At 40.6% G+C, this 22,444-nt stretch overlaps 1 protein-coding gene across 1 annotated transcript; it reads right to left on the reverse strand.

Annotated features, from left to right (window-relative positions):
• Positions 1–484: 484 nt before the first annotated feature.
• On the reverse strand, positions 485–914 carry LOC112824614 (large ribosomal subunit protein eL34-like). Its single transcript, XM_073896002.1, has one exon. It carries the CDS (start codon positions 883–885, stop codon positions 532–534), a length of 354 nt encoding a protein of 117 aa, XP_073752103.1. The 5' UTR covers positions 886–914; the 3' UTR covers positions 485–531.
• Positions 915–22,444: the final 21,530 nt, after the last annotated feature.

Genomic DNA, 22,444 nt, shown 5'->3' on the forward strand with positions numbered 1-22,444 from the left:
ATTACATAATTTTCTTGGATCACCTACATCAAAATGCCCGAAGAGTAATTACTTAAAATCATATTCTTGGATCGTACAACCAAACCTAATGATTCAGAACCTCTAGGAGGCTGGTGCAGAAATTCAAAATGTCAAATAAGAAAAAAACCCAGGTTATTCTTAGGCACACTAAAGCTTGTGGACTACCTACAAAAAGGCATTATTGAGAAATCCTCAACATAAAATTTAAATATCTTTTCTATATAGATAGACATAAAAATTAAAAAAAAAATTGTCCACTATCATTTGTGACTGGGTCACAAATAAAGGTGGCGGGGAGAAAGCAAAAAGGGTCTCAGGCATGCAGGCGAGGGGACAAACGGCTTTAGGTATGTTACTTGCAGTCTTCTTCCCCATTACCCTACAAATCCCAGCTACCCTTCTGGTTACTTCAAGTTCATGGAATTGGATTCATCATACCCTTGATTTTTTTTTTTTTAACAGATCAAGCCTTCTGATTTTTTTTTATTCCTCAAAAAAAGCTTCATTTTTTTATTTAGCTTTCTGACTCTGTGCTTGGGCCCTCAACACTTTCACAACGATCTTCTGCTCCTCGATAAGAAAAGCACGCTTGATCCTGTCACGAACACACTTAGCACACATGGAACCACCATAGGCCCTGCTGACGTGTTTTTTCGTTTTGGACAACCTCATAAGGACTTTAGGTCTCACAGCACGAACTCCTCGAAGTCGGCCTGGGCACACGCCACATGCAGATTTTGGTGCTTCCCCAACCTTCTTGGTATAAAGGTAAACGATTCTATTACCAGGGGTTCGGGACAGCCTAGTTTTGTTAGAGGCTGTATTATGGGACAGCCTACGACGGTAGGTCAAACGCTGGACCATTCTGAATGCCTACGGACGCCGTCCCCGAAAGAGGAAAAAGGAAGCCCATCATACCCTTGATTTTTATGGCACACTTTCATCATTGGTCCATGCAGCTTTTGGCTGTTCGTTTGCTTGCTTGCTTGCTTATTTAAAATATAATAAACACCAGCGATCCTATTGCCTAACATAGAAATTGGAACATTCACAAGAACGTACCTTCTCCTGTGTGATCTTCTGTTTCCTGTCCCTTTACCCCAGCTCTCCTTACTATAACAACCGTGAAGCGCTAATTCTGAGGCTGGCAGAGGATATGCTGGGATATTTTATAAAGTTCTTCCTTCACACGACAAAGAACCATTCTGGGAAAAAAAAAAAAAAAGCAACTACAGAAGTTATCCAATTTGGATAGAACAAAGAGGTTTTAAAGGGAGAGGAAGCCTAAAAAATAATTTAAAGTCAGATCATCAAGAATTCTGAATACTACGCTAACGGATTTGAACACTCATTTTGATAGACAGTGTGGAGCCATTGTGTATTTTTTGTTCTTCAGGAATATTCACCAGTCAGTGGTATACAGGCATGGAAATTGGGAGAAACAATAAGCAGGAACAAAGGTAAATAAGCTGTTTAGTCAACACGTGTGCACTAAATGTCTACTGTGCACCAGGCAGAGTGCCAGGCTCAAGAGATACAAAGATAGTGTCTGCCCTCAAAGAATTCACAGTCAGCTGGCAAGACAGACAAATAAACTTAGTGTCATAGGTGAAATGAGAGAAATCTATCCAAAGGAGAAGTAAGACCCGAAGGATAGACAGTCCATCCCATTAGAGAAATGAAGAATATCAGGAAAAGCTTTCACAAAGAAGGTCATGTTAGAGCTAAGTCTTGAAAGACGACTTCGAAAGAACTGTAAATAAAACAAAAATCTGAGTCTCAGAAATAGGACTGGAAAAGGACTAGTGCCTTTAATCCAAATTCCACCTAATGATCCACTTAGTTTCCAGAACTTGACTGTCATACATGTAAGCCTATTGAAGCCAGGAGCCGTGTGATTCAGTCTCAGCAGTACACACTCAGCAAAACACTGTTCAACAACAGTGATTTTGAAATCAGTCTCTTTGGATTACATGTGAAGAATTACAGTTCATAGTTGTGTTTCTTAAAACTTTAATTTCTTCTCCCATTTATTTTTTTTCATACCCTGGAACACTTCTCGTGCCACTCTCCTCAAGACTCTCTAAAAATACCTCATCCTCCACATCTAGTCTGAACGCTCTGGTTGTTCTACCTTTCCCACCTTTCTCGTTTTGCATCATGAATCCCCAGAAATCTGGCCTGGCGATAGCAGAACACGCCTCAGGAGGCAAGAAAGGCAAAGAAACTACAGGCAAAGCCAAAACCCTTTCTTTATAGATGAGGGGATGGGAAAGGCTCAGAATAGCCTTAGGTCATCTCTGTCTTCAAATAATCATAATATCCAAATACCTAGTCTTTTAAACAAGTGAATTTATCAAAAATAGGTATAACCTGGTCTTCTAGCCAACCTACCACCTGAGAAGTTGGAAGACTAAAAAAATAGAAGGGTGAAAAGGCAGATAAGAACCAGATTGTGGGAGGCCTTGAATACAAGCCAAGAAGTTTGAATTTTATATTCTTATCAATGGAAAGTCAGTCATCAGAGTGTTTTGAGAAGAGAACATCTTAAGAAAATAATAACATCCAGTGGTTGAAGGAGAGAAAGGTGTGAGGCCACTAACAGCCCATTATTATCTTCCTCAGTGTCAAGTATAACTCCACACATTTAAGGGTGAAATTATTGTTTCTTTTCCTAAGAACCTGAATTTATCACTCGCTACAAGGAAGGACTGGACTCTATTGTTTCCTTTGTTTTCCTAGCCTCCAAAGCCACTTTCTGTTCAACACTCATGTGAACTCCTCCCTGCACCTGGAATATTCTCTTTCTCCTCACCAAGTCAGCCAACCAGGCTCTCTTTCATCAAACACAACCTCAAAACCCATTGTCTCTACATTCTAAGTGAATAACTGGTTTGTACAGATGCTGATTTTTTTTCTCCTGCTCTCAGTGTTTTCACAAATTTTAAGATGCTAAATCTTCCTTTTCATGAAATCTCCATTGACTCAAATGCAAATTATCCTAACCTTGTTGTTGCCATGTTTTAGAACTCTTACCTTGTAGTTTGGTGATTAAAAAAAAAAAAATCCCTTTCCCTTTTCTTTTTAAAAAACTCACTCCAAACTCAATACCCAAATATACGAGGTGTCATTTGTCAAAATACAAAGACAGAATCATTAATTTTTTTTAAGTTTTAAGTAAAAATGGAAATATAATCTTGAATAAATTAGAATTTAATCATTGACATCAATATCTCCCTTCTGAATGGGCTGGAGATCCTCACTTCACTTCTGCACAGGCTCTAAAGATCGACCTCGGTTCTACACATGTTCTACATGTGCACCTCACTTCTGAATGTGCTTTAGATGCACACCTCACTACTACTTTTGTTGTAGGCAGAATATAGTTGAACAATTTTTAATCTATTCTGATAGTCTGTCTTTCAATTGGTCAATTCAATCCACTTACATTAAAGTGATTGCTGAGAAGAAAGGACTACTTCTGTCATTTTGCCATTCGTTTGCTTTGTGTTATACCCTTCTTGTTCTTTAGTTCCTCTGACACTGCCTTCTTCTGTGGTTGATTCATTTTCTCTTCGAGTGTACCATTTGGATTCCTTACTCATTTCCTCTCCTGTATACTTTTAAGTTATTTTTTAGTGATTATCATGGGGATTATAATTAACAGACTAAATCTATAACAACCTAGTTTAGATGGATACCAACTAAGCTTTAATAGCATACAAAAACTCTGTTCCTGTATTTCTCTCTCCCCTTATGCTTATTGTCAAAAGTTACATATTTATACGCTGTGTGTCCATTAACATAGATTTATAATGAACATCTTATGCATTTGTCTTTTAAATCATATAGGAAAATTGAAAGTTACAAGACAAAAATATAACATTGGCTTTTATATTTATCTATATGAGTTACTTTTACCAAAGTTTCTCATTTCTTCGCATGGCTTCAATTCACTGTCTAGTTCCTTTTCATTCAGCCTGAAGGACCCCGCTTAGCATTTCTTACAGTGTTTGCCCTTAGCAATGAGCTCTTTCAGCTTTTGTTTATTGGGAAATGTCTTAATTTCTTTTTCAATTTTGAGGAGCAGTTTTTCCTGATATAGAATTCTTGCTTGGCTTTTTGTTGTTGTTATCAGCACTTTAAACATGTCACTCATAGCCTTCTGCCCTCCGTGCTCTTCTGATGTGAAGTCAGCTGTTAACTTCATTAAGGATCATTTGTCTGTGATGAATCTCTTTTGTCTTACTGCTCTCAAGATTCTCTGTGTTTCGCTTTTGATAGTTTGGTAATAAGATGTCTTCGTGTGGATTGCTTTGGAGTTCATCTTACTTGAGGTTTATTGAAATTCTTGGATGTGTAGATTCATGTCTTTCATCTAATTTGGGAAGTTTTCAGCCATTATTTCTTCAATATTACTTCTGCCCCTTTCTCTCTCTCTTCACCTTCTGCAATTCCCATAATGTTTATGTTGGTATAGCTGATAAAGTCCCACAAATCCTTTAGGTTGTGTTCATTTTTCTCCACTCTTTTTTCTCTTTCTGCCCTAAGACTCAATTTCAATTATCCTATCCTTACGTTTGTTGCTTCTTCTTTTGCCTGCTCAGATCTACTGTGGAATCTCTCTAGAAAATTTTTCATTTCAGCTATTGTACTTTTCAGCTTCAGAATTTCTATTTGGTTTCTTTTTGTAATGTCTGTGTCTTCATTGATATTCTTTATTTTTTCATTGTTTTGCTAGTTTCCTTTAGTTCTTTATCCATAATTTCATTTAGATGTTTAGGTTTTGTCTAGTAAGTCTAATGTCTGAGCTGGCTCAGAGCTGTCTTATGTCAATTTATTTTTTCCTGTTAATAGCTATACGTTCCTGTGTCTGTATGTCTTGTAATTTTTGTTGAAAATTTTGTTGACATTTTGACATTACAATGTGGTAACTCTGGAAATCAGATTCACTCCCCCTTCGGGGTTTGCTGTTATTGATTGTTGAGGGTTTCAGTCATCCATTTGCTAAGTGACTTTTTCCCAAACTTTTTTTTTTTTTGCAAAGACTGTATTCTTTGTTATGTGTGATTCCCTAAAGTCTGTTTCATTGTCAGCAGTCAGTGATCTGAGAGATTTCCCTAAATGCTGAAATTTAGCAATCTCTTTCTTCTTTAAGCTTTCCCCCAGTTGTTGTAAGTTTTTTTTTTTTATTAGATTCTGGAGTTCTGAAAAACATAATTCTATCTCTTTTTACCAGCTTAATGGCTGCTTCAGTGGAGGGACCAATTCTTAGAGCTTCCTACTTCACTGTTTCTGTTACATCACTCATGCGTCTTACTTCTGAATGTCTTCTAGGTGCAGACCTTACTTCTGTAAATACTCTAGATGCACAACTTACTTCTGAATGTGCTCTGGATGTTCATCTCATTTCTTTCTGTATAGTACTAGATGCATACATCACTTTTGAATGTGCATCCAGATACATACTTCCATGTGCCCAATTAAATTTGAGTTTATCTCCAATTAGAAGACAAAGGACTGTAAGAGGGATGACTTTTCTTAGCTTATTTGTATTTATTCTATGGCAAAGAGAAATTTCTTTCATATTTACATATGTTTCTTCCTTTCTATCCTTTTCTCAGAATGGGCTTTTATAATTGCTCTTTACCAATTTTGATTTAGACCTATAGACTAGAATTTGTAATAAAGTACGCCAAAAAGCAGTGTTGACAAAAAAGCACTATGATTCCTTTTTGTTTCAGTTTTCCAGTAGTCCCCTATGAGGAATAATGAGTTAATGCTTGCAAGCCCCTCTGAAGTATTAGGATATTACATATTACTGAGAAGAGGCAAGAGCCGTATGTTAAAAATTAATTGGAGGAAACCACTTGCAGATTGTAATAATGAAACATCCCAAGTTCCAAGGGCACTGGGGACTTCAAGTAAACAAGCCCTCATTAATTTGGCTAATTAGTCACTTGCTGTATTTGCTAGTTTAAAAGCGGCACCCTTTTAAGCAGAAAATTGAGCTGTAAAGTGCTAAGAGCCATATGTGGGTAAAGATGGCATCAGTATCCTACACCTAGGATTTCAAATCACATCTCCTATACTCAAAAATGCATTTAGGATATTTGGATAGTTCAGAGTCATCCAAATAACCTGAATTGACAGAGGGAAGATGAGAAAACAGGCCCTGCTCTGCTAGATAGCAGAAAAGAGAAAAGGTTAGGGAGAAACTGATGGGAATCGCTATTACATTTTTTTTTTCCAAAGGGAAGCCAAAAGTTTTTTTCAGACTAGGCTTCACATCCATGGGCAGTGCCTTGTTATTGGCCAACACTGAGGCAAGAGAAAGGGGAGAAGCAAGTTTGATTCCTCTGACTGGCAAATACACAATCCCATGTACTCCAACTCCTGAGAACCTTGCCTCATAATAAAAGAGAAAATTCGATAACTCATGTAAACTGTGGCAAAGCCTGGTGAGCTCTTCTGCCACAGAGAGTCTCAGTCCATTGAACTGAATGCTTGTGTCTACCAGATGCAGTGTCTTACTTTCCTAGGCTGGGTTAAAAGCTACGGGGAAAGTCTCACTTTCCATTTCCTCTTATAACACCATTACTACCATGGCTTCTTGATTAGCAGTTGGATATTCTTTGGCTCCAATGGCATTATATTTATGAGCTAGCTCCCAGGGTGAGTCAGACCTAATATGGATGGTTTCATCCATCATATGTTTAATTTTAACAGTTTCAGTCACTGAAAAAATTTCCTGATCTTATTCTCAAACCCTAGTGATCCATTCATTCAAATTCGATAAAAAATTTTACTGAACACATATGTACAAAAGCACCAACTTGGGGAGAGCACAAAAATGACTAAATATTTTCCTATCTTAAAGGGCCGAAAATTTGCCACCGCAGGCAATTATCACCTGCAGGATAAAGAGCATGCTACTCGTGGTAGAATACAATGGCTGATTTCCTATCCTCTAGAAAACTGAAATAGCTTCCAAATTCAACTCACTTAGAAATCCATGATTCCAAACACATTAATTTAAATGAGTTCTCATACAGCACTTGCGCTCTCCACCACTATGTTTGTCCCAGAACAGTTCTCTCTGCCTGCTTTCCAAGCACAGTTCAAGTGGACCAGAGCTGCAGAGAAACTGTGGGAGTAAACAGGGTTTATGTAGTCCGTGCAAAGAGGAAATGTAAATATCCTTTTAGCAGGCAAAAAGCTAGAATATATTTTTGAGTGTTGCTAATGAGTGGAAGAAGCAAGCTGCTTTAATCATGCAGTGGTGCAAATTGGATATTTATGGGTTTCCTGTGGTGTTCAAGGTGTTGCTCCTTTCCAGTATTTTAGGAAGGAAAGCTTTGTGTTATAAGAATAGCTTCATTGATAATTCTCCCTTGGGCACAAAAATATTCTAATCTGGACTAGTAAATTTTATCTGAAGAGCCTGAAACTTTCAGTGAGTGTGAAGTGTATCCTTAGGCCTTTGGGTTGTTTTTTGTTTGTTTGTTTTTCACCCACTTCAAGTGCACGTAATTCAATGGCTTTTAGTATATTCACAGATAAATGCAGCCATCCCCACAGTGAGTTTTAGAACACTTGCATCACCTCAAAAAGAAATCCTGTACGCTTTAGCTATCACTCTTGTATCTTCCCATTCTCCCATCCTCTAGGCAACTACTGATCTACTTTCAGTTTCTACAGACTTCCCTGTTCTAGAAATTTAATATGAATAGAATCATATACTCTGTGGTCTTTCATGACTGTCGTCTTTCACTTATCATAATTTCAAGGTTCATTCATGTTGTAGCATGTCAGTGCTTTGTTCTTTTTTATGGTGAAATTAAATTCCATTGTATGAATATACCACATTTTGTTTATTCATTTGTCAGTTGGATAAACTGTACATTTGAGTTGTTTCTACCTTTTGGCTATTATAAATAAAGCCACCATAATCATTTGTGTGCAAGTTTTTATGTGGACATATGCTTTCATTTCTTTTGGCTATATACCTAGGAATAAAACTGTCAGGCTATATGGTAACTCTAGGTTTCATCATTTGAAGAACTGCCAGACTGTTTATCAAAGTGGCTGTACCACTTAATGTTCCCACTTACATTCCCAGAAGTTTATGAGGATACCGATTTTTTCAACATTCTTACAAACACTTGTTATTATCTGACTTTTTTTATTTGAGCCATCCTAATGGATATGAAGGGCTATTTCATATGATTCTGATTTACATTTCTCTGATGATTAATGATGCCAACCATCTTTTCACTTGCTTATTGGTCATTTGTATATTTTCCTTGGAGAAATGCCTGTAGAGATACTTTGCCTATTGGGTTATTTGTCTTTTTATCATTGAGTTGTAAGCGTTCTTTATATATTCCGGATAGAAGTCCCTTATTGGATATATGATTTGTCAATATTTTTTCCCATTAGACTATCTTTTCACTTTCTTGATGGTGTCCTTTGGATCACAGACATTTTTAATATTGATGAAGTTTTAAAGAAACTTTGTAGCATGGTGTTTTCAACAACTCAGCAGCATGGATCAGCCTTTGACATTGCTGACCTCCCTCAGCCCCCTCTTTGATGGGACCACCTCTGAACTCCTATTCATCCCCACACCCCATCTCGCTTCTTGCCCATTCAGCCTCAAGCCACACTGTCCTTCCTTCCATCTTGTAGACACATTAAGCCTTTTCTTAGATTTGAATCTTGATATTCAGATATCAGTTCAAATATTACTTCCTCAAAGAGGCCCCCCTGACACCCATCTGAATCACATCTAGTCATTATCACATTACTTGTTTGATTTTCCTCATAACACATCTTGGTTGTTTATTTACTTGTATAAATACTAAATTACTGCACCAGAATAAAAGCTCTATTAGTGTATCCATTAGTTATCTATTTTGTTCACTGCTGTGTCCGAAGTTTCTAGAATAGTACATGCCATATAGTAGGTGCTCAATAAATATCTGTTGAATGAATGAATGAATTCTCTAGCCTAGACATTATGCTAGGGACTAGGGGCAAAAGAGTAAATAAGACAGATCCCTGAACAGGGGTAGTTTCCATTAAAAATATCCCTTGTGGTCAGTGTTCTTGGAGGAGATATGTTTGTTTGTAGGAGATTCATTCAGCAGGATGAATTCATTTTTTCTTTAGTAAGTTTTCTTTAATATTTTATTTACTTAGAGAGAGAGAGAGAACACAAGTGGGGGGGGGAGGCAGAAGGAGAGGGAGAAGCAGACTCCCCGCTGAGCAGGGAGCCTGATGTGGGACTCGATCCCAGGACCCTGGGATCATGACCCAAGCCAAAGGCAGGCGCTTAACTGACTGAGCCACCCAGGCACCCAATTTTTTCATTTTAATTCCAATATAGTTAACATACAGTGTTATATTAGTACCAGGTGTACAATATATTGATTCAACAATTCTATACATTACTCAGTGCTCATCATGTCAGTGTACAGTTAATTTTTAACTCTTTATTTTTAAATGAACTGCCTCAAAGATACGCAATATTCAGGATTCCTTTAGTCAACTCTATCCTGTTCACAAATGCACTTTTCATTGCATTTCACTCTTGCTAACTCACCTTATGAGATTTTTTTTTACATTTATCACTACTAGCAAAGAGAAGTGAATGGACCTGATTATACTCTCTTCCTCCACGTCTGACTGATAAATCATAATGATAATCATAATCACAATGCTTTTTAGAAAACGTTTGCTGTCCTATCCTAAGGAGGGAGGAAAAAGCTATCCCCCTCTTATGATCTAGTTGAAAGACCCACACTGGCCACTGGGAGGCTGGGTTTCAGTCCCAGCTTACCTAGAATTAGCTGTGTGTAACCTTAAGTGTTGTGTACTTTTTTAGGCTCCAATTTCTTCCCCAGTGATTTTCAGTTGATAAAATCTTTGCTCCTTAATTTATGGAATTTGTGTGAGGATCAAATAGGGTAGATGTCAAAATACTTCTAGCTCCTCCGGGGCAGGGAATGTGCTGTAATCAACTCAGTATCTCTAGAGACACCCAGATTTAATCATGTGCAAAAACACTTCCTAAAAGAATCCATACTCTTAATGCACCTCCACACCCTTGCCTAACTGATTTCTTCTGCCTGGAATGACACTTGCCTTCCCTTTCCCCCCTAACTCCCTTCCATGTGTCAATGTTTGCATAAACATCCTTTCACTCTAAGGAGTGCTGGTTTTGAATATTCTGAGCTTTAGAATCTTCAATGTAACAGTCATATAGGGATTAACAGCTTCAAGATTAAATAGGAATGACTGAAGATACACTCTGTAACGGGAGCCACATACATACACGCTGTAACAAACTAGAAAGGACATTCAGTGCGTCTCCAAGTTTCCAAGTCCTAAGAAACTAGTGATAATTCTTAATCAGCATGGCCAAGAAATGTCTACTATGAGGGCGCCTAGGTGGCTCAGTTGGTTAAGCGACTGCCTTCGGCTCGGGTCATGATCCTGGAGTCCCGGGATCGAGTCCCGCACCGGGCTCCCTGCTCAGCAGGGAGTCTGCTTCTCCCTCTGACCCTCTTCTCTCTCATTCTCTCTCTCTCAAATAAATAAATAAAATCTTTAAAAAAAAAAAAAAAGAAATGTCTACTATGAGCTGGTCTAGAGCATTCTTTTTGCAGTCTCTGTGATACTTCTGTCTGCCCATACTGCTCATCTTCTTTGTCATCGGCATTAATATATTCACTCCTTGCTTCAGAGTTTGTTTCAGAAGCTGTTAGGTGTTGCTTATGCATGTTTTCAAAGCAAGTACAGTTGTGCAGATTGTGCACTGCAAAGAAGCACCCAGCTTGGTGGGAGTGGGGGAGTGGTAGGAGTAAGGGCTGAAATCCAGACTGTTCTGTGCTAGCCATACCAGGAAGAAGAGGTATCTTTTGTACTCTGTCCTCCTAGAGGCAGCAACATTTGGCAATTTATAGTATATAAGCTTGTAGAGTTCTCTTTCAAAATACCAAGTGAAGAACTCAGTCTTCATCAATTAATTTCTACAGAAGAATGCATCCCTCCAAAACTCTGGGTAAAGGGGCCAGCTCTAGGATGCTGGCTTTGCCTCTCCCTAACCTCGATGCTTCTGGTCCAGGGACCATGGTCTCTCTCTTCTTGATCAGTGTTCACCATCCTGAAAGAGGAGGCATTTCTTTAACCTTTTGGTGAAACGCTCATTTCTCGATTGGGGTCTGAACTGAGAACTCTTCTCTCTCTGGGATAACACTTCCACTGTTTCAGAAGTCACTCATCCCAGTGGTAGTGATGGGGGTTGATGACAGTTAAATTATGTAATGCTCAATATCCTGGGGGCTACACATGCATTACAGCTAAAACTCAGCATCTAATTAGGAGGGCCACTCGATCTGTGAATTCTACCCTATTTTCTTTGCTCTGAAACATTTACATTTCACAATATTGGGGTGAGGAATAAAGTAACTGCATAATGTTTGACTGAATACTAAAGAGGAATGAAACCACTGGCAATATTTTTTCAACATTTCTCTAAGACCTTAATGAAATTTTAAGTTTCAAGGCGCTCCGCACAATTGAAATACACAGGATGTCCTATAAGGAAATTTTCACAGAAGCCAAAAACTCCATCGTAATTAAAATTAAATATGTTGTCATTAAAAGAAGTGGGCTTCTTTTAAATGCCCTGAAATGTAAAAATATTACTTCAAACTTAAGTCCAACACACCACAAAAGGAGGAGGAGATAGCTGTTGAAAGAATTAATAATGAGAAATGACAGAACTGTTTTATATCTATTGCTCTTTGTGTTTCCCCCTTCTCCTTAAAAGCAAAGATACTATAACAAAAAAATTTAATAAGTAAAAAATACATTTTAAATGAAAAACCATGATTAACTTATTAAGAACCATTAAGTATATAATTACAAGGATTCTATTACATTAAGATACAAATTTCTTTAAAACCAGAAATAATACCTACTGAAACTTTAATTATTTAAATGAGAAGAGAAAGAGGCATGTTATCTTCTCTGACAAAGATTAAAATCAATTTAATTGCTTCTCTGCTGCCTTGACATGATTCTCGCTGTGAGTCAAGCAACCAAAAAGGGAAATTAATACCGCAGCTGTTAATCAAGTGATATCCGTGCACTCCGTTTGATTACATCAGGGAGAAAACCGTTGCTACTCGGCTGACTCGGGCGTCCACGCCACTCAGTGTTGTTGGCGGGAGTTGGGTGAGCTCTGAGAGGTGCTGAGTCTGGACTTAATTTTGAGAGCCTGTGAGAGCCCCGGCTGAGGCTCGGCCTCAGGAAATTGCAGGTTGCTGTGCTGGAGCCTGAGTAAAGGCAGTTCTATCAAGACAGAGGTCTGTTCCAAATTAAATTCACCCTTTGGCTCCTGATTCTACTGTCCACAGTGTGAAGTACAAAGAAATGCAAGGGCATCTCAGGGCTGGAGAAGGAGAAAGAATATGAGAACCTGGCTAAGATGGATGCTTTTTTGCCTGTAGAGCATAACAATATATTTTTCAAGGTAGACAGCAGCAGTTTCCAGAGGTCAAATACCAACTCTCTCACCCAAATTAGAACACGCATTTGAAAGCCAGGTACAGTGGCAAGCGCTGTGCACCTCAAGGCCCTAGATGTGCTGGTTTCAAAGCAGGGCTTTTGTTCAACACCGGCGCTGAGTGAACATCCAGCAGCATCCACACTTGGCAAACTAATGTATCTGATTGTAAGAAAATGGTATTGTGAAATATTTATGAGGCTGGAAATACAAACCAGTACCCTGCCTCATCATGTCTTATCAGCCCTTGTTAACTTTACAGATGATGAGAGGCACCAGGATAACTGAGGTTGTCAAAACGAATGCATCTCAGGCACTTTGCACCCATGGAGCTCAGTTTCATCAAAAGTCCTTTTCTTCAGGAACTTTTAACCCTCCTCTTCCTGTCTGCCTTCACTTGTCAGAGACGGAGGTGGATAATAACAAATCTTGAGTAAATACATTCCTGAGGAGAAGATTCTTCTGAGAACCTTACCTTTTTCCTGGACAGGAGGAAAAAAAACCCAGTTAGGGAGTGAGAAATTCAGTTCGGAGGAAAAAGTTTTGTGTTTGGGCTTTTGAACATCCCTGCCAGTGACATGAAAGGATCATGAGGAAAGTGCCCAGTTGGAGGAGAAGCCTGCGCTCAGCAGGATATGCAGACAGGCAAAACAACACCAAAAAAACAAACAAACAAAAAAAAAAAACACATACTGCTCCTCCCCGACCAAAGGGTACTCCACATTTTTTACATTTCGGAAAACTCAGCACTGGCTCAGGTCAGCCCATGGGATGAGTTAAGATGCCCATCAGCTCTTATTTTATCCGAGCCCAGTTCACCTGTCCCCAGGATCTTGCAGATGACTCTGCCTGGCTCTTTTTCATCAAATACAACTCATCCTACTATATTGGATCACCTTGCTGTTAGCCTGGCACTGTCCCTCCCCATTTCAATTTGACCAAATTGAAACAGATGCCCAGAGGCCACGGAGATCAAGACTGGTATAACAAAATTTGGAGCCAGTTTCTGAGCTTAAATCAATATTTAACGGTAAGCCTGCTTTTATTTATTTATTTTTTGGCAGGCTTTTACTGGCAAATACCACTTTAAACTGAAAGCCAGAAGCCTTAATTATAAAGGACCGCCGTTCGGGCTATATTTTGAAGAACAATAACTCATTTGACAAGCCAACCTGGTCGTTTAAGGGATTGCGCTCCCCCAGAATCAGGCAAGGAGAGGAGTGTTATTGCTTTCTGTACCCTTCAAGGATGTATTTAATTACCTCATCTTCAAGCATGCGGAGACAATTCAAATAGGGGAGAGGGAGACAGGGGGAGTGAGACCAGTCGCCGGCTCAGTCAAGCCCAGCAGAAGCCCCGGGCCCACCAGCAACATCACAGGCACACCACTCGGAGTCGGTGCCCGAACAGGATCCATGGAAACGAGCGCAGTGGAAAACACCCGCCAAGGCAGGGGAGGATCACCCACGGGATTTACGCACCCGGACCTCTGGCTAGACCGGAAGACCCGCACGCACACCACTCCACGGGGATCTTTGTTTCACCTCTCTGCTCCCCAACATGTATGGCAAACCTTCTCTTGATGAGTCCACAACACAACAACTGGGAAAGAAGTGACATTAGGTCCGAGACATAAGCCCCATTGGGCTTGCTGGGCTCAGCCAGCCTGGACTAGAGATTTTTGTTGCTTCAGTATAATTTTCGGAATGAGTTGCAGATACCAAAATTCTGTTTTCATCTCGCCTACTTTGAACAGTGATAGCAACACAGAAACAGGTGATCCACCTAAGTTATTATTAAAGAGAAAAAAAAGAAAACCAAGGCACACACAGGTATACAAATGAATCCACACCCAACTTATCGAGCACAATACAGCTCACCAAGAAACAGAAGGGACTCAGAGCGATCACGTAAGGAGGAAAAAACCAGTCCCCACATGGGCACCAAGCCTGTTTCTCCTGTGTCTGCCAGAATAGAGTCAGGAATGGTTGTCTTTCTCTATGTTGTTATGTTGTTTTACAAATGCAGACCAGCCTCCAGCTACCGTTCTCTTTCCTCTAGAAAGTAAAAATTCCAGGAAGCTTCTCCCCCTTGAAATGCCACCCCCAACTTCCACACCCCCATCTCCCCACCCAGGCCTTCCAGAGACTTGACACTTGCCTTTTGCTTCTCCTCCAGCTCTGGGCAAAATGACTTCCACAGGATCTCTTCCAGACACTCCTATAGGTTCTCACACCCATCTCTGTGAGCAAACCAAGGAGGGGGGACCCCCATCTACATGGACACAAACACAGTTGTAGGGCTTTAATTTCATTTCATCGACTTCTCTTTGCAGCTCGTCTGTCTCTCCCATGTCTGCCGCCCGCAGCAGGAGATTAAAAGAACAGAGGAGGTAGAAGCTCTTGTGAGAACCACGGGAATTTTGGCAGAACCTTTATAGGAACCATATGGCAGCAACTTTGCAATACAGGAAACACTTCTAAGGGAGAAGATATTATTATTCCCAAGAAATTTTTCTCACCCGCACAAGGGAATTGGGCACCCGTGCCACAGGATGGGAGTAATATTTTCTGGAAAGACTGTACGGTTATATCTAACCTTAATGTAGCTAGTCATAACAGGTCATCATTAAAACCCGCAATATATTTTACTAATCCAAAAAAAAGAAAAAACAATACATGGTATTTCTGATATTCCCTAGTTACTAAAACCTGCTTAGAGCATACTTTATTCATCTGTGTAATGAAGGGACTGAACAAGATGAATGGTTTTTAATTTTTTTATCTTTGTCATAACTCCATTTTTCAATCAAAATCTTATTCAGAAGAACTTCAGTACATGAAAGATACTGATAGTGACAGAGCACATCTGGATGAAACAAGGGTCAAAGGTCTGGGTCTGCTTTCCTAGTTTCCTCCTGACCTTTCTTCTTTCCTTTTTTTTTTTCTTTCTTTTATTTTTTTCAAGAGTCTTCCCCCAGATTATTATTGTTTGTTCATTTTAAACAGGTAGAACAATGAGAGACACCCATCCCCTCCAGTTCTACCAGATCCAAACATGCTTTACTTTCTGGGTAAAGAAAGACAAGCTATGAGTTACATTGCGTCAGTGGGTCTGTGACTCTGCAACCAGTTCCGCAGTCCACATGGACCATAGACTTCTCCCATAATTATTTCGGTGGGCAGAACTCAGCTAACAACCAGGAGCAGCCCTCCTAGAGGAGGTCCCAGGATGCTGCCTCCAGCCCAGACAGCCATCTAGTGTGTCATGAATTAGACACATAGCCACGGAGGAAAAAGAAAAAAGTGGCTGAAGAAGGGCATCACCACCCCCAAACCGCCTCCGATTTAGAGCTTCAAGAATGCTCTTGTGAGAATACATCAGAAATCTCATACTGCAGGGATGCTTGTATATGGGTTTGAATTTTTAAAATATATTTGAACTTAAGTTCACTCTTGACGTAATAGGTACACCTTTATTTCCTAGGGTATCTTGATTTCCTCCCCCCTCAACTGTTTAGTCCTAAACAAAAGAACTCTGCAGACACTTTAAAGGAAATGCTCCTGAACCAAGGGAACCCAGATGGAAGCATGATGGCAGTGGCCTATTGAGAAAGAATATAAAAACACCCTTTAAATGTGGTATCTATATACATATGTCCTTATTATTATTATATGTATATGTGTATACATATTATTATATGTATATAGATACATACATATATGTATATGTATCTATATATATATATGTCCTTATTATTATTCCCTGAGAACATGTCCTAGAACAAGTAGTAATATAATTCACTTTCTCTGGGCAAAAATTTGGATGCTTTCAAGAAATAAGCATTCCAAACATAGTAGGAGAGATGCAGAAGTAGTTCATTTCATAGGAAACGTGTAAGACCAGTTCTAGTCCTCCATGACCAACGTTTGAGTTTTGGAATAGTGTTAGTTTGCCTTAGAAGTTAGTTTTAGAAGCCATCACTTTTTCCTGGATGAAAAACCTTGAGTATTTTACTTAACTTTTCAGAATCCCTCACCTGAAAATGTGATGATGATGATGATGATGCCTACATCCAGTCTAAATCTACTTCACAAGAGTAGAAAGGAGCTGGAACTTGAGTACTAGCCAAGAAGCCTAGTTCTACCACCTAGGTTCTGGGACTGGTAGGGTCAGCCTCAGACCAAGACATACTGGATACCTAGCAAGCTAACAATTCGGTGGTCCTTAATCAGGTATTGTTATTTTTTTTTAATATCTTTCAACATTATCTATAGGAGATGTTGGGGGCTAAGATGAGAAAGAACAACTTCTATCTATCAAATTCTATCTTGCCCACTATTACTACTCAAGAATTTACCTTGGGTGTCTTAGCACCTTCCCCCCACAGCAGCTTCTCTGTGTTTTTCTTATAATATATACAGTACTGTCCCTGAGAGGAGTTCCAGAAATATCATTTTTCTCCATCTTTTCAAATTTCCAGGGATAGTTCAGACCCCAAGGATATTCTAGTGCTCTAAATTATTGACAATGTAGGAAATGACCCAGCTGACCTCCCAATTTAAGCTGAGTCTGGGTAGGGCCTCCTCCCTGACAACTTCCCAGCTGAGCTGACCTTCCAATTTAATTTGATTCTGGGTGGGCTGTCCTAGCAGATCCATCAAATAACATCAGAGTGAGTGGCAACCAAAGTCTTTGGTGTTGGCGGTCCAGCTGAGACAAACAATAGCAGTTAATAAATCAAAAAGACAAAAGCAGGATTGAAAGTGAAAAAGGTTATTCTTTGGAGCTGAGACTGAGCGACTAGAACCAAGCAGAAACAGGTCAGGCAGGAAGGAGGTGTGTCCTGGTACCTGGGTCTTGGGCAATGATGATAGATGATTGTGCCTTGTCCTGATACTTATCAGGGACTCCGAGGTGTATCACTGTGTTAGGGTGACTTACAGGTGGAGGAAGACAGGCTCTAGAGTTGTCATGAGAACTAAGTATGATAATGCATATAATGGCTCTTGCTATTAGTGAGCCGCTGTTCCGTAATTAATAAGCAAATGTTGTGATTACTACCTCTACTGCCTTAATTACTAATGTCTCCCAACTACAATTTCCTCAGCATTCTTAATCCTTGCAGAGAACGTAATTCATGCTAGAGAAAGACATTAATAAAGACCATGAGTTTGGGATTCAGAGAGAGCTGAATTCAAATTCCAACCCCATCATGCATCAGCTGTATGAGCTTAATCAATTCACATAACCTGGAGCCTCGAGTTTCTATTTTTCAAAATGGGGATGATACTGATGGCTTGGAGGGATGCTGTGGGACTGAAGGCAGCATTCATAAAGGGTCTGGCCCACAGTGGTAGTCAGTAAATGATATGTGTTAGTGTTATTATTTTCATTTAAGTTGAACCATCGCTGTAGGAGTCTTGGAAGGAGAGGAATGATTTTTTTTTCCACTTACAAAAAAAGGACAGTTCCTCAGGGCCCTCCAACCAGAGGAGGAAGCCCTCAATGTAAAACCATTAACATATGCATTCTTAAACTATTCAGATGATAGCAAAAAAACTCCAGGGTTGGCACAAAGTAGCTCCAGTTTACTCTTGTGGTGTCCTTTCTTAGCGGATGGAGGGAGGTAGGAAGGCTTAAATGTCCTAAGAGTTTGATTAACAGGTTTTTTTTAGAAGAAAAACTTTTTTCTTGACTTGTGATTTGGGGATTTTAAAGTTCCAAATTGACTATTGGTGTCTTCAAAGATTAGAGAAGAATATTTGAACTTCCCAGATTGTGTGAAAAACTGTGGGAGTATCTCACACGTCTGTAGAATGGTTTAAAAAAAAAAACACCTCAGCAAAAATGCTCTCTCCCAAGAGACTAACAGAAACGTGCTGAAAAGTCAGGTTGAAATCAACACACCCGCCACAGTCCAGAGACACAGCTGGCTTCCAGGAGAAATGCTGGGAGAGCAGGTTCTGAGTGGGTCGCTTTTCTTGTGGGTGGAACCAGTGTGCTCCTTGGAGAGGCTGAAGAATACGTGAGCCAAAGCCTTGGAAAATTGACACACAAGCCAGCAATTCAACAGGTCTTGGCTGCACACAGACCCAGCCTCCACGAAGGAGGTGAGCACCAAGGGTTGGCATGGAGAGCACAGCACAGATGTTGCTTGGTGTGGTTTCCTGTTGTGCCCACCTGCCCCAATCCACCGGCACCCTCCTCTGCCCCAGGTCCATGCCAGCCGCCTTCCCATTCTCTCTCTACTCACTCACCATGTCCCCACTGGGTGTCTGCGCAGGCCCCACAGATGCCTCCCTCCCCTCCAACTCCTCTCTCAGAAAGAATCTTTGAAAAAAAATCTATGTATGGTTTCCCTGCCCCATGCAGCCCTGTGTGCTTCATGTGCGATAACTTCAAGAATATGATTCTCCGAGATTTCACTTCTCTGGAAAAAGAGAGCATATTGTGCTAAAGAAGGTAACTGAGGTCTCACCAGGGCTCCTCATCATGCTCCCTAGCACATGGGAAACGGAGTTCACCATTCGATCTTCTACTCGAAGCAGAGAACAGATGTCTCCCCAGCCCCCTCCACTAAAAACCTAGTGCCGTATCCCAGGAACAGATTAAAGGAGTAGCTGGAAGCATACCCGAGCTGAGGATTTACAGATGTTCAATAAAACCTGCAAACAGCCCACCAAAATCCCTGCACAGAGCTGGAAAGGGCATGCGTCCAGCTCGGTTGGAAATGGGTCCACAGTGAGAGAAGGAAACGAGAATCATAGCTGTTCCAGATATGCGTGTCACAAAGGATGCTGAGGAGCTCAAGCACATCCTTCAAGAATAGCAACTTTCCAATCCATCACAGTCTGTTTCTGAACTTCAGAATTCTCACTGCGCCATTAAAAATGTTCAGTTTCGTCAGAGGGTATAACAGATCTCTTACCGCCAAGGAGCGGTAAGAGACACAAGCCGAGGCGAGCTTGGTGTGAGGCAGAGAACACAAACACCGTGCGAAGTCGCCGGGGAGCCGATCGCAGGGTTCGGTACCAAACAGGCATCCCCGTCTTATTATCCTTCTCTTGATTGCCCTATTTGGACACATTTGTAAAAAGCATCGCTCGCTCCCGCGCCTTTATTCCCCAAATACAGCAGATGGCTGCAGTGCAGTGTTTCAAATCAGATGTTAGGCAGAGACCAAGCCAGAGCCCAGAGCATCTGGGTTTTCAAGAAGCAGAACTCAGAGCATGTGAGAGGACTCAGCGAGCACAGAGGAGAGAGATTGCTCAGGGTATTTATCAGGCCATTTTAGCCAGCGGGAGAACAAGCCCTGAGCCGTGGGATTCTTTTTTCTTTAACTTTAGTGGGAAGGAAAGGTGTGGGCTCACAGAGCACAGTAAGTGGATTATTTCAGGAGGGAGAAATTCTAGGTAAATTCCTTTCTTCAACACACACACACACACGGAGAAAATGCTCTCAAGATTTTCCTATCTAAATTATTTTAAATAGGGTATTAAAAAGAGATATAAGTGAGGATCAAATAAAAAAAAAGGAATAATTCAGCACAATGCCATGTTCATGTGTTTCAAAAACCTAAGTGGGTTGGGTTCAAAAGGACACGCTACTGCTTCTGAAAATTATACTTTGTCTTTTTAAAAGATTGTCAGGTACAGAGTTAGTGAAGTTGTGAGGCAAAGACACACGGTGTAGAAATTACTTGTTTCTGTCAGTATCTGAAGAAAGAGTGAGGAATTGGAGTGATTTTGTAGTGTCCAGTAGGATATTCGTCAGCCTTGTCACACTGCCAACCTGTTAGTCACAATACCCCGCTGTAAGATCTTAGGCAGGCCACCTAATCTCTTTGGTGGCCCCAGTTTGCTGACTTGTAAAGTGAGAGGGGAGGCCCCAACTTGCGCTAATATTCTATGAATACATGAAATCCCACCTACTTAACTAACACATGTACTTAGTACAATATCTTGCACACAAGTGCTCAGGAAGTGATGGTTCTCATTATGGATAACAATATAAACTTCCCATGTCTGTTGCTATTGTTATATCAATGTTCTTTAAACGCCAGCTGCGTTAACTTAGAAAAGCAAAGACTGGGCAGCTCAGACCTAGACTGTGACCCTGGTTGGGCCGGTGGAAAAATGGGGAAAGCAGGTACTCACATCTGTACCTTACTTCTAGGAAGTAGAGTGAGCGACCCATTATCACATCCTCTTCTGGCAGCATTTTCTGATCTCACCAAAGATTTCTCTTACGGATTGTTTAGGATAGGAATATGGGCCCCAAAGCTTTTCTTCTTCCCATTTCTGAAACTTTTTCTAATCTACCTAAAGATATCCTCTTCTTGGTCCTTAAAGCTATTTTATAATAATATACATTTGTGTGTTCCCCACTTGGAAAAGTAATGGCTAGTTGAAAAGGTCTAAGAATAAACCAATGAAATTGTAACATAAAGCTCGAACACATAGGGTTCTGCTCCCGGTGACTCTTTCTATGTTTCCCTTAGTGAATGGTATCCATTTCGCTGAGTGTCCGTGCAAGCCAGGAAAATGAGAATTGTCCTAGACTTTTCTTTTGCCACTTTCACTTTCTCCTTCTCCCTATTCTTCCTCATACCTTAACCAATAGTTAGTTATAATGCCTTGCCCATCATATATATTTGATGAATATTTGTTGAAACAACACCACTAATACCTAAGAGTTAAAAAGGCCTTCTGTGTGTCAGACAGTCTTCTAAACATCTTATAGGTATTCACTCATGTAATTTTCACAATTCCATCATCCCCACATAATAGATGGGGAAACTGAGTCACGGATGGCTTAAGTGTCTTGCTCAGATTCCATGTGCTCAGCCACTGTTCTTTACTGTCTCTTTCCATCTTGACACATTTAGGTTTAATCCTGCCACCAGAGTCAAGTATACTCATTTCAAGTTGAGTAAAACAGCATACTGCTTGTGCTTAGCTACTGTTTTTCTCCTAGTTTGTCCTACAGATATTATTTTTTAAGTTTGTCTCACCTTCCCAACTGAGTAGGTGCAGCCTGGAGCTCTAGAGGGGCACAGATGTCAGTGCAGAGAAACATAGGGTGGCTCCATCACCCCTCCCTGGCAGCGTCACGGCAGCCCAGTTTCTCATGTGCAGGATGGGAAGCAGCAGGAGAGAAGCATCAGAGGTAAACTGGGAGCAGCCTAAGAAGGGAAGGGAATACAGACTTGATTCAGTAACCTATTATGAAGAATTGGAAGTCCACAGCAAGGTGTGAGGTGACCCAAGCTATGTTTTAGGAAGTTCATTTTGATAGCAGTGCAAGGGACAGAGTGGCATGGGGACAGGCTGGAAGCAGGGATATCAACTTGTCAGCTCATCCCTGAGCCACCTCTGCTGAGCCATCATGAGGGCTTCAAGCTGTGTGCTACAAATGGGAATGTACAGATCAAGCTGAGAGATATCTTGGAGGTAAAATTGGCCTCTGTGCCTCGTTAGACAGAGGGGGCAAGGGAGAAGACACAAACACATTTTCAGAGAACAGGAGAAAGGTAGTATCAGTGGGTTGCAGGGGTGAACAAGATAGCCATGAGCCTTGCCCTCCTGCAGCTTATAGTCCAGTGGGGACACACACTGGATAAATAAGGTAAAAAATTATGTCAGGGGCACCTGGGTGGCTCAGTCGGTTAAGCGTCTGCCTTCGGCTCAGGTCATGATCCCAGGGTCCTGGGATCGAGCCCCACATCGGGCTCCCTGCTCCGTGAGAAGCCTGCTTCTCCCTCTCCCACTCCCCCTGCTTGTGTTCCCTCTCTGGCTGTCTCTCTCTCTGTCAAATAAATAAATAAAATCTTTAAATAAATAA

Source organism: Callorhinus ursinus, unplaced genomic scaffold (assembly GCF_003265705.2).
Source record: "Callorhinus ursinus isolate GAN/ISIS: 27379988/994484 unplaced genomic scaffold, GSC_fseal_2.0 scaffold9, whole genome shotgun sequence".
Lineage (NCBI taxonomy): Eukaryota > Metazoa > Chordata > Mammalia > Carnivora > Otariidae > Callorhinus > Callorhinus ursinus.